The sequence below is a fragment of the Zingiber officinale genome, chromosome 2B (assembly GCF_018446385.1).
Source record: "Zingiber officinale cultivar Zhangliang chromosome 2B, Zo_v1.1, whole genome shotgun sequence".
NCBI classification, from domain to species: Eukaryota; Viridiplantae; Streptophyta; class Magnoliopsida; order Zingiberales; family Zingiberaceae; genus Zingiber; species Zingiber officinale.
This window is the reverse complement of record NC_055989.1, coordinates 116,417,733-116,432,642: the sequence shown is the minus strand read 5'-3', so window position 1 is coordinate 116,432,642 and position 14,910 is coordinate 116,417,733. Positions and strand designations below refer to the sequence as shown.

The 14,910-nt window shown below is 34.9% G+C and overlaps 1 protein-coding gene across 7 annotated transcripts in view; it reads left to right on the top strand.

Annotated features, from left to right (window-relative positions):
- Window positions 1-14,044, top strand: part of LOC122046886 (psbP domain-containing protein 5, chloroplastic-like) — a 36,956-nt gene extending 22,912 nt beyond the window's left edge. For 2 of the 7 annotated variants that reach the window (XR_006130412.1, XM_042607822.1), the window contains exons 11-12: window positions 13,479-13,593; window positions 13,738-14,044. Coding sequence is in view for 3 of the 7 variants with exons in the window: in XM_042607822.1 (XP_042463756.1) it covers window positions 13,479-13,577 (99 nt within the window). In the remaining 4 variants the exon portion in view is untranslated. Of the gene's footprint in view, window positions 1-13,478; window positions 13,594-13,680 lie in introns of those variants that run through there. The other 5 variants (XR_006130413.1, XM_042607823.1, XM_042607824.1 and 2 more) reach the window with 4 other exon arrangements.
- Window positions 14,045-14,910: the final 866 nt, after the last annotated feature.

Genomic DNA, 14,910 nt, shown 5'->3' with positions numbered 1-14,910 from the left:
TCTCATAAATCGACCCCCAACAAAGATCCTTGAGCTTAAAAGTCCTTTGGAAATTCTCACTTAATTCTTTCCTAACTTCACAGTTTCAAACAATCTGATCCCTTTGATCTTTGGTAGTATTGCCTTTGTCCATATTCATCCGCATAATATGGGAAAACTGGACCCAAGAGCTCTTAAATGTGTACTCATCGGCTATTCTTCCACTCAAAAGGGGTACAAATGTTTCCATCCCCCAACTATTTTTTTTGCCACAGAGCCAAATGATTGTGATATACCTACATCACTAAGAAAGAGAGTTAGAACATGCACCAAACATCCTTTGCATTCATTCTTGTCTTACCAGAACTTATCCCAGAATCTTCGAGCCTCCCTTACTAATTTACATTCTATTCCCATTCCAAAAAACTTAACTGAAGCATTAGGGAACAAGAAGTAGGAAAATTCCATGAAAGTGAATATGGAAGCCTTGGAGAAAAATAAAACTTGGGAATTGGTTAAGATGTCGAAAGGGAAGAAATTGGTTAGATGCAAATGAGCGTTGACAATTAAATACAAGTCAGATGGTTCATTGTTAAGATATAAAGCGTGTTTGGTTGCAAAAGGATATAACCAGACCTATGGCATAGATTACATGGAAACATTTGCTCCGGTTGCAAAGATGAATACAATCCGAGTACTTTTGTCATTGTTAGCTAACTTTGGATGGAACTTGCTTTGATGTAAAAAATGTTTTTTGCATGGTGATCTCGAGGAGGAAATTTATATGGAAATTCCTCCGGGATTTAAATCAGAAATTGGGATGCTTTGCAAATTAAACAAGGCGTTGTATGAACTCAAGCAGTCCCCAAAGGCTTGGTTTGGAAGATTTACAAAAGCAATGAACTCCGCCCATGATGACCAGTCATGGCCGGTCCCAAGCCCGGATAAAGGAGGAGGGTTGCGTTAGGTTGCCAGCCAGCGTCAAACTATGGCAAAATTTCATGAATGAATCCATTAAACTATTGTGCTAATGCTAGGTTGTTCCCCGGAAGGAACGCGTTGCAGGGTCCGACTGTAACGTCTCGGCAAGGACCGCTACATCTCCAGAACTCGGGTGTAGTGATAAATATGCAAGAGTTCGCGTTACAGGGTCCGATTGTAACGTCTCAGCAAGGACCGCTACATCTCCATGAGAACTTGGGTGTAGTGTTAAATAGGCAAGAGTTCTCACACCATAGGTTAGATAAGAACAAATATGATAGGAAAACTAATAATCTAAGATTTGGAACATGGAACATAGGAACTCTCACTGGTAAATCAATGGAGGTAGTAGATATGATGATTAGGAGAAAAATTAATATTTTATGTGTACAAGAGACAAAATGGACAGGTGAGAAGGCAAAGATGATAGAGAACTCGGGTTTTAAGTTATGGTACACTGGAAAAAGTAAAACAAGAAATGGAGTGGGTATTATTGTAGATAGTTTGTTAAAGGATGAAGTTGTAGGAGTAGTTAGAAAAGGGGATAGAATTATAGCCCTTAAGATAATAGTGGCGAAAGAAACTATGAACATAATTAGCGTATATGCACCACAAGTAGGATTAGATGAAGCTACCAAATTAAGGTTTTGGGAGGACTTAGATGAAATATTACAAAATATTCCACCAAATGAAAGGATTTTAATAGGAGGTGATCTAAATGGTCATGTCGGAGTGAAAAATGAGGAATATGAGAGAGTACATGGGAGTTATGGGTTTGGAACGAGAAATGAGGAAGGGAAAACTATATTAGATTTTGCGATAGCATATGACCTTATATTAGCTAATATATTTTTAGAAAAAGAGAAGAACACTTAGTCTCGTTCAAAAGTGGGAATAATAAATCATAAATTGACTTTCTTATGGTTAGGAAGAAGGATAGAAAGATTTGTAAAGATTGCAAAGTCATCCACGGAGAAAGCTTAACTACCCAACATAGGGTAGTAGTGTTGGATATATCCTCAAACATAGTATCGATAGAAAGAAAATATATACAATTCCTAGAATTAAGTGGTGGAAGTTAAAGGATGGAAGCAACATATATTTAAGGAGAAGATAGAAGTACAAACATTAGGTGAAATATACAATGACTCTAATATAACATGAGATAAGATGATATCAAAGTTAAAAAAGTAACTAAGAATGTGCTCGGTGAGTCAAACGGACATGCACCACTAAGTAAAGAATCTTAGTGGTGGAATGAGAAAGTACAAGAAAAAGTGAAGGAAAAAACGAATAACTTATAAAAAATTATATATTTGTAAGAACGATGAAAACTTAAAAAAATATACAATAGCCAAGAAAAAACTTAAGAAAGTAGTGAGTGAAGCAAAAAAATGAAAATTTTGAACGATTATATCAAAAATTGGATACAAAAGAAGGGGAAAAAGACATTTATAAAATACCTAAAGTGAGAGAAAAGAAAACAAGAGATCTTAGCCACATAAAATATATTAAAGAATGTAATAGAGTATTAGTAAACGATGGAGAAATAAAAGAGCGGTGGAAGAGATATTTTCATCAACTTTTTAATGAAAGTTTAGGTGACCAACTTAACTTAGGTAATTTAAGTAGGTCAAATGAGCATAGAAAATTTAAATTTTATTGTAGAATTCAAACTTTATAAGTAAAACAAACTTTAAATGAGATACACAATGGAAAAGCCGTTGGACCAGATGCTATTTCGATGAGGTATGGAAGTGCTTAGGGAAACAAGGTATTGAATGACTTACAAAATTATTTAACATGATATTGAAAATGAAAAAAATGTCTGATCAATGGAGAATAAGTACTCTAGTTCCCTTATATAAGAACAAGGGAGACATACAAGATTATGCAAACTATAGGGGTATTAAACTAATGAGTCATACTATAAAACTTTGAGAAAAAGTAATAGAAAAAAGATTAAGGAAGGAGACCACAATGACAAAAAATTAATTTGGGTTCATGCTTGGAAGGCCGACAATAGAAGCTATACATCTTCTTAGTCAATTAATTGAAAAATATCGGTAGCAAAAACAAGATCTACACATGGTATTCATTGACTTAGAAAAAGCTTATGATAGAGTCCCAAGAGAAATTATATGGAGAATTTTAGAAAAGAGAGGTGTTAGCGTAACATATATTAATTAATTAAAAATATGTATGAGAATGTAACAACCAAAGTAAAGACTTCAGGCGAAGTAACTAAAGCATTTTTAATAAAGATAGGGTTACATCAAAGATCAGTCCCTATCTTTTTACATTAATTATGGACGAACTCACTGCACACATTCAAGACACAGTACCGTGGTGCATGTTGTTTGCAGATGATATTATTTTGGTAGATGAGACACGTGAAGGAGTAAATGCTAAGCTAGAATCTTGGAGGGAAACACTAGAAGGGAAAGGTTTTAAGCTTAGTAGATTAAAGACTGAATATATGGAATTTAAGTTTAGCAATATTAGAAGTAATGAAACAATTGTTAAGATAGGAGAGGACGAGTTGCTTGGAATCGAGAAATTTAAATATTTAGGATCATTTTTACAAAATGATGGAGGGATTGAGAAAAATATCTTACACAGAATACAAACAAGATGGTTGAAATGGAGGGAAGCATCAGGTGTTTTATGTGACCGTAAAATACCTCCAAAACTTAAAGAAAAATTCTTTGTTATATGAAGTTGAATGTTAGACTATGACTCGAGAACATGAACAGAAGATGAGAATTACAGAAATGAGGATGTTAAGGTGAATGTATGGACATACGAGGATGGATAAATAAGAAATGAGAGCATTAGAAAGCTATTGAGGAAAAATTCTGAGAGACACGTTTAAGATGGTACGAGCATGTACTTAGACGACCAATAAATGCTCCAGTTAGGCGATGTGAAACTATGATAAACATGCATATAAAACGAGGAAGAGGAAGACCAAAAAAGACTTGGTTAGCAACAATAAAACAAGATAAAATTTATTTAAATATAGATGATGATATAATAGGAGATAGAGCTCAATGGCGTAAAAGGATTCATACAGCCGACCCCACTTAGTGGGAAAAGGCTTGGTTGTTGTTGTTGTTGTTGTAATGATCGCGTCGTGTTACAAGCAATTCCAAGGGGATCATACACTATTTGTGCGACATTCAAATTCAGGGGAAGTAACTGCATTACTGGTTTATGTGGACTATATTGTAGTAATAGGGAATGATGCCGAAGAAATGCAAAGATTGGGCCCGTGCTTAGAAAAATAATTTGATATTTAAGGAGCTTGACGGATTGAAATATTTCTTAGAAATTGAAGTGGCTCATTCAAAGCAAGGAAATTTTATATCATAACATAAATATGTTTTAGATTTGTTGAATGAAACTGAAATGCTAGGGTGTAAGCCAATTGATACACCAATTGAAACTAACCATGGATTATCTGATGCCCCTGAAGGTATAGTAGTTGATAAGAATTCCTATCAAAGACTTGTAGGAAGATTGATATATTTGTCATACACAAGATCCGACATAGCTTTTGTTGTAAGTGTGGCTAGCCAGTTTTTGCACATTCCAAGAACGATGCACCTCAAAGTTGTTCATGGAATTCAACTAGAAGAGGAATTTTGCTTAAGAAAGCAAGAAACATAACACTAGAATCCTATACAGATGTTGATTATGTTGGTTCTCTAGTCGACAGAAGATCAACCTCGGGTTATTATACATTTCTTAGGGGCAATCTTGTAACATGGAGCAGTAACAAACAAAGTGTAGTGGCAAGATCAAGTGAATTCGAATTCAGATCAATGGCACTAGGAATATATAAATTGTTGTGGTTAAAAATAGTTTGGGAAGACTCAAGAGTAAAGTGGGATGGTCCTATGAGATTATATTGCGATAACAATTCAACAATTAGCTTTGCACATAATCTCGTGCAACATGGCCGAACGAAACACATTGAAGTGAGCATACACTTCATAAAGGAGAAGCTGGATAACAGGCTAATTTGCACACCATTTATCTCAACCAAAGACCAGTTGGCAGATATTTTTACAAAAGGACAATTGGGTATATCTTTCCAACGTATGATTAACAAGCTTGGAATGGAAGATATCCATTCACCCGCTTGAGGGAGAGTGTTGAGATTTGGATATATATTTGGAAAGATCTTATCACTGATTTCATGGGATTAGATGAATTATAATCCCTAATTTGTAGGGATTAATTTGTAGCCCGATTATATGCTTTATTAGAGTAGTTTTCCTTATTTCTTTGGTTGACATACTTGTATCTAAACAATGTATATTTTTGTGAATGAAGATCAGAAAAGTTTTATCTCTATTTTACCACAATTTGCGTGGTCGGCCATGATTTTCTCGCATGCTCGTGATCAACATGGAAGATAGAAAGAATCACTTGATATCTTCTGTTGATCATGCAAGAGGCTAAAAGTGATGGTGCTATGTTGGATTGCTAAAGGGGAGGGTGAATGTGGTGCCACAAATAAAATTTATTTTTATCCTACTACAATCTTAGCAAGTTCATAAAAACATTAATAGTGGAAAATATATACAGAAAATAAGCACATGTTGTATGCAATGGTACAATTGGTTTAACGTGGTTAGGTGGTTTAACATGGTTCAACAACACCTAGGCTCCTAGTCCATGATCTAATGATCTTTTGGAAGATCACTCCCGGAATCCTTTTACTTTCTCATCTTCAATAAAATATCGAAGATGGAGAAATCTCTTACAGAATTGTCGATTATATCTTAGAGTAGTATGACAAGGAATTAGAGCTTTGTAAGAAAGCTCCTCAACAAAAGAACAATAAAATAGATTAGTCGATTGATCGCTTCTCTGCTTGCGATTGTTCCTGCGACTACGACTTCATCCAAGACCATAAGTGGATCACTTTTCCATCAACAGTTGACTAGTGTAATCGTTTCTCCGGACATCAGATTGAATCTTGCGATGAACACTTCATCCAAGGTCATTAGTTGAATAAACATTGCTCGCCAGTGGATTGCCTTCATCATTTTTTCTAGTATTGACCATTTTGATTCTGAAGTTGCAGTCAACTGCTTATAAGCTGTTAGTCAACTATACCACTTAAGATAAACTTACAGTTAGTTTCTAGTCGATTGACTCTTAGATGAATGATAATTTAACTCTGATTTATCTAATTGGTGAGTTTGCCACCCTTGGTGGATTGGTAATTAAAGTTCTACTCTTGCCCAATTACAAGTTCACTCACCTCTCAACTCACAACAACAACCGTTTGCCATCTTCAATAGTTTGCCGCTAGAATTCTCGTCCCTTGGATATACCAGATCCTCCAACTTTTTTTATGTGCCATCCTTCTCGTTCCACTTGCTTGTTCTTCATACTCTTCTACCGAAGTCCTTGTTCCTTGAATGCACGGAGCCTCTTAGCTCCCTTTTCGTGTCATCCTTTATGCTCATTCGCATCTTTTACCTCTCGACACAATGATCTTTGATTTCTTGTCTTGTGATCCCTTTGTTTTGTCCTTGTCCTACGGTACCTCATGTGTTCCATACTAACCTTCTCCGATCTAATTTAAACCTTGAATCATCAAATACTACATGTAAATACACTTAAGCCCCACACTTAGATACACAAATTAAATCACAAGTGTAGACCTAATTTATTCAATGATGTACTCTCTAAAAACAATGCACGGATATAGACATAACTCTTCTACTCTTCCATTACATCACTTATTTTATTAATCCCACTTAGGGGAAGATTTACATGCTATTTTGCCACATCATAACTACATTCCTAGTATTATTGGGGGCATTAATGTATCTAGGAGAAATGTCAAAGTAGTATCTGAATACTACTATCAACTCTCCTTGACCGACATGATCAAAGGATAGAAGGAAGCTCACCATGCTGCAGAATAGGCGAGAGTTGATGATGACGATGATATATCTAGATTGCCATCAGCCTGATCCATGAGCATTTCCTATGGAGGAGAATATGAACATTGGATTTGCTCATATGGTTGACTTCGAGGAGGTAGTTGACACTCACCTAGTTGAGCTTGACCGGGAATATAGAACGATTGACACTCAACTTGTACTCAGCTCCCAGTTCAACGTTTTCCAACATTGGCAACTCGAGATGTGTGAGATGATGAGGGAGTGACATATTGGCCAACATCCACCGGCTTTTAGTTGCACTTTGGTTTGATGTCATATATGCTTGTATTTGATATTCATTCTCTTCAGTGATGATTATTTGCACTTTTATATGTATGAACATTTTATGTTTATGGATGCATGTTTCCTTTTCGTAGCTTGTGTTTTCTTACAATTGTGGTCACTTATGTGCGATCCTTCTTACTTGATGATGTGCATGGTAAATTTCATACAACTTGTGTGTTTTCACTTTATACACTTTGTTTGAGTCATATCAAATTAGTGAGGTTAAAAACGATTAGGATATGCCTTCATTGATTTGTAGGTCTTGGCTAATTGTCCATTAGAATACACTATTTGCACTTCCATGTGTATGAACATTTTTATGTTTATGATGCATGTTTTTTTTCTGTACTAGTAGCTTGTGTTTTCTTATTATTGTTATCACTTGTGTGTGATCCTCCTAATTTGATGATGTACATGGTACATTGTATACAGCTTGTGTGTGTTCACTTTATACAGTTTGTATGAGTCATCAAATTAGCCAAGTTAAACACGATTAGAATATGCCTTTATTGATTTGTAGGTCTTAGTTAATTGTCCATTAGACTATCTCATGCATGTCCAAATACCTTTGTATTTTGCCGCCCTATCGCCCATGATAAAGGACTAGCAGAACAATTTACTGTAATACCGCCCTCTTGATACATGGTTGGCGTTTACCATAATCAATTTTTACTGACAAAACCCCTAAGAATTTTTTTTTAAAGTAATTTTTCCCACATAGGATACTTGGACTAGGTGTGTTCCACCCATCCTATAAATTTTTGATGAATATAGTTTTACTGGTACTTCTCTTAAGTTCAGCTCAATTAAAGAAAACAAACACTAGTCGACTAGTCTAGTCAACTGGGTGATGTCTGACGCATTGAAACACTTCTCATTTTCAGATGATGTGACTCTAGATTCCTCTGAACTTATCATATAACTTATCATTATTTTGATCCATGTGCCGTTCTTGAGGGGAAGCCAGAGGGATCTTTGATCCTTGAGGTTATATGTTATAACTATTTTTGATGGATGACAAGGGGAAGAAGATAGGTTTAAGTTATACTTATTTGATGTTGCATTACTTCTTATATTATTTTTTTTCCACGTACATGTTTCTTACTTGTGGATGTATATTTGCTCTTATTTGACTTAAATGAGTTGTCAAATATCAAAAGGAAAGGGGTATGTGGTTTCAATATTTGGACCAAGTTTTAACTTAGGTATTATTTTTTATCTTACATGGTGTGTCAAGCATGCAAATGGAAGAAACTTGATAGGTATGCTAGTGTAATCATAAAAATCAAAGTAGGTCGACAAGGACCTGATACTTAGTGCTAGTAGGTCATGAGATTGGATGTTAGGCAAGGCATTCCAGAAAGGTTGAGGATCATATTCTTAATTTGGATGAAGTCCAGGTTAAGGAAATCGGATGTCTTATGCTAGGCAAGGAAGTTTAGGAAGGTCGAGGACCATATTCTTAACAACAATGAAGTCCTAGCGGACTGAATGCTAGGCAACAAAAACCAAGAGACGATGAGACGATGAGACTCGAGACATGGAAGTTTCGCATGCACGAATGCCTTTTGGCAAATTATAAGCTTTGGTGAGCTTTGAGTCTTGAGTGAATTGTATGCTTAAGGGCGTGTGTAGAACTTAAACATAGGCAAAACTCGATCATTGGAATGATTGAGCTTTAGTAGACAATCGGAAAACCTAAAATCCTATTGGCTCAATTTGTGGTTTTAGGCTAGTTGACTTATGATTACCAAACAATTGACTCAACAATAATAAAGACCCAGGATATGTGGTTTTGGGTGTAATCAATTATGGACATCAATCAATTGATGCAACCACAAATGTGAATTAAGTTTTAAGGTTTAACCGATCTACAGATGGAAATTAGACAGTTCATGTGTCATGTCCATTGACGGCGCTGGGGTGGGGTGAATAGTGATTCACATTTCTTGTTTATTGATCATGTGCTTTGATGGGTAAAAACCGTAAGTGCACGACCGTCGTCAAATAATAAAAGATTATCCATCCCATATGGGCAAATCAAATACTAGTCAGAATCGTGAAGTAGGTTATCTAGACGATCGAAAACACAAGAGTTGAAAGAGAAAGAAAACGAATCAAGAAAATTCGAGAAGTGGTATGAGAAAATTGGTCTTAGGCGCAATCCTAGGATTTCGATTTCGCTATGAAGATTGTTAGCACACTAAATACTATTCACTCTCTTGCCTTAATGTTTATACACATGCAGGTGGTCTATCCTGAGGTGACCGGTATAGACTTTTGGAATTATACCGGTGTGTCTACCCAAACGTGATGTCTACTTTCAGGGTTACCTTACTAAAGCGACTGCTTTCTCAGGGAGGCCCCTATCATGATACTACACACAGGTGCTATCCCCTACTTCATGATACAGAATCAGGGTAAACCCATTAAGCTTTGTGATAGTCAATGCTACCCTCGTGAGGTTTTGTACTACTTTCGTAAACAACCCCTCACGTCTCGATTTTTATGGGTCGGAGAGTTGGGTTCACCTTTCGGTCCTTTCCCGCTCCCGTGAGATATGAAGATGTACTGTTAGTCATGTATGCGCAATAAAGTCGGACCATGGAATAAACATATCATATAGCAAAGAAATATAATAAAACGAATGTCAACAATACATTGGGCTACTCCCTAATCTTAGAATTTAGAGTACTACTCTATGGAAATGGAGTTACAAACGGAAGACAAGAGGGAAGACATTCTACAACTTAAAGCAAAGAGAAGAGAAGAGAAAGCTTAGTCGTGATGGTTGCCAGCGTCTTTAAAAGAACTCCAAGCTCTATGGTGGACGGAAACTTAAGGCTCCTTGGAAACAACTTTCCTAGGGTTCCCACTCACGATGAAACACCTCCTCCCTGGTTCAAGAGCCTCTTAGAGCCTTCTATAGCCCTCCAAACGTGTCCAAATCTATTATGGATTCCTAAAGTAGCGAGGTGCCGCCCACAAGCCACTGCCAAGTCGTGTTGCGCCAAAGCAGCAAGAGACAAGGCCTACTACAATCGTGTTAGCGGGCACCGCCAAACCGTGCGGCTCGGGAATGAAGATCATGGATTTGATAGGATTTGGAAAGGCCTGTCTGCGACAGAGATTGACACGGTCGTGTCTGGGGGCACGACTATGGCGTGACAGGCTCTGGAATCGTCATGGTTGCTCCGTTTCACATCTGGTTTTGGCTAGAGGAACACGCTCGTGTCATGGGGCACAACTAGAGCGTGTTCTTTGATGTAAGTTTTCATTCCAAGGTGTTTTAGCTCTAATTAAGATTTGGTTTCACGTCCTGTCAATTTAAAAGTACAAAGAGCAAATCTCTGAATGAAAAGAGTAAAAGCAACAAAAAGAGAATGAAAGTATGCAAGATATGCTCATGTGATGAAATTAAAGGTATGCAAAACAATACTAAAAACTATGCATGAAATACACACATCATGCTTGACTACAAAAGGTTAATATGCAGTGGAAATAAAAACACATCCTAACAACAAACGCAAGAATACCTCAATTTATGTGGTTCGGAGCCCTTTATTCCTACTTTACAGCCTAGAGGTAGATAAACCTCTAGGTAGCATCACTATTCTTTCTTTTTGTCGAAGATCTTCCAGAGGTGGAGAAACCTCTTATAAATATGTTCTTACAAACAATACAAGTCGAACACAAATATATAAAGGATATCGAATGCAACTGAAATAAACAAGTTTGCACAGAAGAATTTTGCTTTGATCGTGTTGTGGTTACTTTAGGTTGCTTCCTAAAGGTCACCAACCTTCAAAGAATCGACTATTGAAATCTCCACGAAAATCCTCTTTTAGGGTTGTTGTCATGATTGGAATCCATCTATTAGTTGACTGCTTGCTCCTTTGCAATTGACTATTATGCTACAATTCGAACATTACTCTACTCTATCAGTTTAACGACTCCATCTATCAAAGCATTAGTTGATTGATCTTCCCTTATCAGTCAATTGATAATCAATCGATTGGAAAACTTTCGACTGCTACCATCTAATAGTCGATTGCTCATACTATAAATAATTCGTGACTTAGGGCTCATCAATCGCCCGGTAATCCTATAACAACCGACTCAAACCTTTGTTTCATCCTTACAAGGCTAAACTCTTACCTTATCTAGTCTTCGGTTGATTCTAACCTACTAGGACTTTTATTTCCTAGCATCTGATCAACCTTGACCTATCGGGACTTCACCATTGCAAAATATTCGAACCATCTTGATCTGCTTGGACTTCTCTTATTATATCTGACATCCGATCCTTTATGACCCGTTAGGACTTCAACTATGTGCTCAACATCCGATGATCTATTAGGACTTCTCTCCCATGCCTAACATCCGGTCCTCTATGACCTATTAAGACTTCACTCACATACATAACATCTGATCCTCCATGACCTTTTAAGACTTCACGCACATGCCTAACATCCAATTCTTCATGACTTGTTAGGACTTCTCTCATTATTAAGTGTTCAGTCAATCATGATTCACTTAAATTTTACCCTTGCTAACACTCTATTAGCCTTAACTACCAAGTGCCCGGATAATAGTGACCTACTTGGACTTCACTCTTGCCAACTCTCTGTTGGACTTCCAATTGTCAAGTGTCTGATCAACTGTGGATTTCGCTTTTCCCAACTCCTTGTTGGACTTTTAATTAGTAAGTTTTGAGTCAATCGTGACCCACTTGAATTTTGCTTTGCCCAACTCCTTGTTGGGCTTTCAACTAGCAAGTTTCGAGTCAATCGTGACCCACTTGAATTTTGCTTTGCCCAACTCCTTGTTGGGCTTTCAATTAGCAAGTTTCAAGTCAATCGTGACCCACTTGTATTTTGCTTTGCCCAACTCCTTGTTGGGCTTTCAACTAGCAAGTTTCAAGTCAATCGTGACCCACTTGTATTTTGCTTTGCCCAACTTCTTATTGGACTTTCAACTAGCAAGTTTCGAGTCAATTGTGACTCACTTGAATTTCTTCACTATCAAGTATCTAGTCAACCTTGACCTATTTACGTCTTGCTCAACCATCAAACATATTGATTAAACATCGAAATCCAACTCGAGTTTAGTCAATCTTAACCCGAGATCAATTGCACCAACACACTAATGTAACCATGAGCACTATGCTTTTGTCATTTTTGGTTCAATTGATTGATGCAACTATGAGTGTCAGCTAAGCTTTGAGATTGGTCAGTTTTGACCAATTGGGTGATGGATATAGGTAGTCAAATATATTTTTATATTTTACCCTAAATCATTTCACTAATAGTTTCATAAATTCCTTTAGAGATATATAGTTTTAATTTCACCATGAAATTTCACTAAACTTAATAAATTTATAATATATAATTGTACTTTAAATTTCAATTTCACCTTCAAAATTTCACGTTGTACCATTTTACAAATTTAGTTATTGCTCTTAATTTTTTATTATTATTAATTTGAAATTGAAATTTCACTTGACCATCATCATTTTTGAATCTCTCAATGTGCCCCCAAAAGTTGACACTTAAATTTCACTTTACCAATCAAAAATTTTTTATTTTTGTTTCAATCCTAAACTTTTAAAAGATCAGTTATCCCTCATTTTGTAACACATTTTTACCCTATAAAATTACAATATACTCCTTGATCAAAATGTGAGATTTTATCCTCATATCATGCATAAAAATTACAATGCACCCGCTTAAATATTTCTTAATATTTATTTCACCCTTTAAAAACTACACTAAATTTATAGATTTCTCTCACATTACACTTTGCTCTAGTTTTTTTTTTAATTTTAACTTTACCACTAAAGTTTTACTAATCCCATATATTTTAATTTTTAATTTTACTCTTTTGATTTTAATTTCACCCTCAAATTTTCATTTTTTCCCCCATTGTGAATGTATTATGTCCGTAAATATTTTATTTTATTTTTTAATTTCTACATTAAAACTTTGTGTTACCCTCACTATTTTTAAATATTTCAAGTTTTCCATAGACGATTCCAACTTCTTATCTCACCCCCCAAATTTTATAGTTCATTAGAATTTATCAAACTCGTTCTGTTTGATTAGGATTCACTATTGTTACTGTACGCTCAAACTCACATATTGTTGATTTTCACTATCCCATTGGTTTTATTATCTCCCTGATTTCAGGATCATATGATTCCAGTTTCAGAATTAAAATTCTTTCAAATCCGTAACATTCTGAACATTTGGGTTTTTTCTGCAGTTGGGCCCTGTACTTCAAAAGACGGTAGAATCTTTTCGTCTCCTCCCTCCTACGGAAAATTATGTTCCTCCATTTAAGGACCCTTGGAGGTTTTGGTGACGACTACAATGTTTTGGTATGAAACCTTCCAACGTGTCTACAGATGGCTTTCATTGTATTTTTTGTATATATCTTGCTTGGTGTTTGGATTTGTTTATGCAAGGAATGAGCACTGCATCATCTACTGGGGATCTTTAACTATGCTTTATTTCTGAAGCAGCTGCATCAGCACGCTGGGTTACATGACGTCTGCTCCCTGAGAATTTGCACCATTTTAGGTGGAAAGCTTGTGAAGCAAAACTATCATCCTGTACTAGTAGCCTACTGCAGTTCTTTTCCCAACATTTTTAGCCAGCTGCATTATATTTTAGATTCTTTTTTTTTCAGTGTGGATGTATGTTTGAACTGTTAATGTTTGCCCCCTTGATATTCTCTCCTTGAGACCCCATTCCTTCTTTCAAATGAGCGTGGGGAACTCAATCCTCTGTTTTTTGGGAGAAATTAATCATTGTTTCTTTCAAATTTAATTATGAGATGTTTGTACATGTGAATGCAGGGGATGCTATCGCTACGAGAAAACATGGCTTTGGAATAGATTTTTGATATGAAATTAAAATCTATTTTAGATTTAGATAAATTAGAGATGGATTTGTTACAAAATTATTAATTCGTTTCATTTTAATAAAATATAATATTTAGAAAAAAAAATATTTGAGACAGAATTTGAAATGAATTTGACATGAAATTATAAATAAATTTTTATTGAAAAAATAAATATAAATTATAGGCAGAATTGAATTCTTATAAATTGTCACAAAATTTATTTAAAATTTAATGAAAATTGAGATAGAAAATAATCCGTTTTAAATTTATATAAATTAATGATAAATTTTGTTTAAATAGAATTAAAATCAATTTTAGATTTATATAAATTAGAGCCACATTCGGTATAAAACTTATTTGTTACAAATAAAATTTAAAATTGTATAATTTCTGTCATAAATTTATTTACAATTTAATGAATAATTAACATAAAAAATAATCAATTTCAAATTTATATAAATTATTGATAATTTTTTAAATATAAATAAAATAGGTTTCAGATTTAAATTAGAGATATATTTGTTATGAAATTTAAAATAATATAATTTCTATCAAATATATCGTTTAAAATTTAATAAAAAATTGAGATAGAAAATTTTATTTCAAATTTATATAAATTAGAGATGGAATTTTAAGATAGAAATAAAATCTATTTTAAATTTACGTAAATTAGAGATTAATTTAAAATGTAATTTAAATAAATTTGAGATGAAATTATAAATATTTTTTATAAATAAAAATAAATACATATTACAAATTAGAGACATATTTTTAAGATAAATAAAATCTA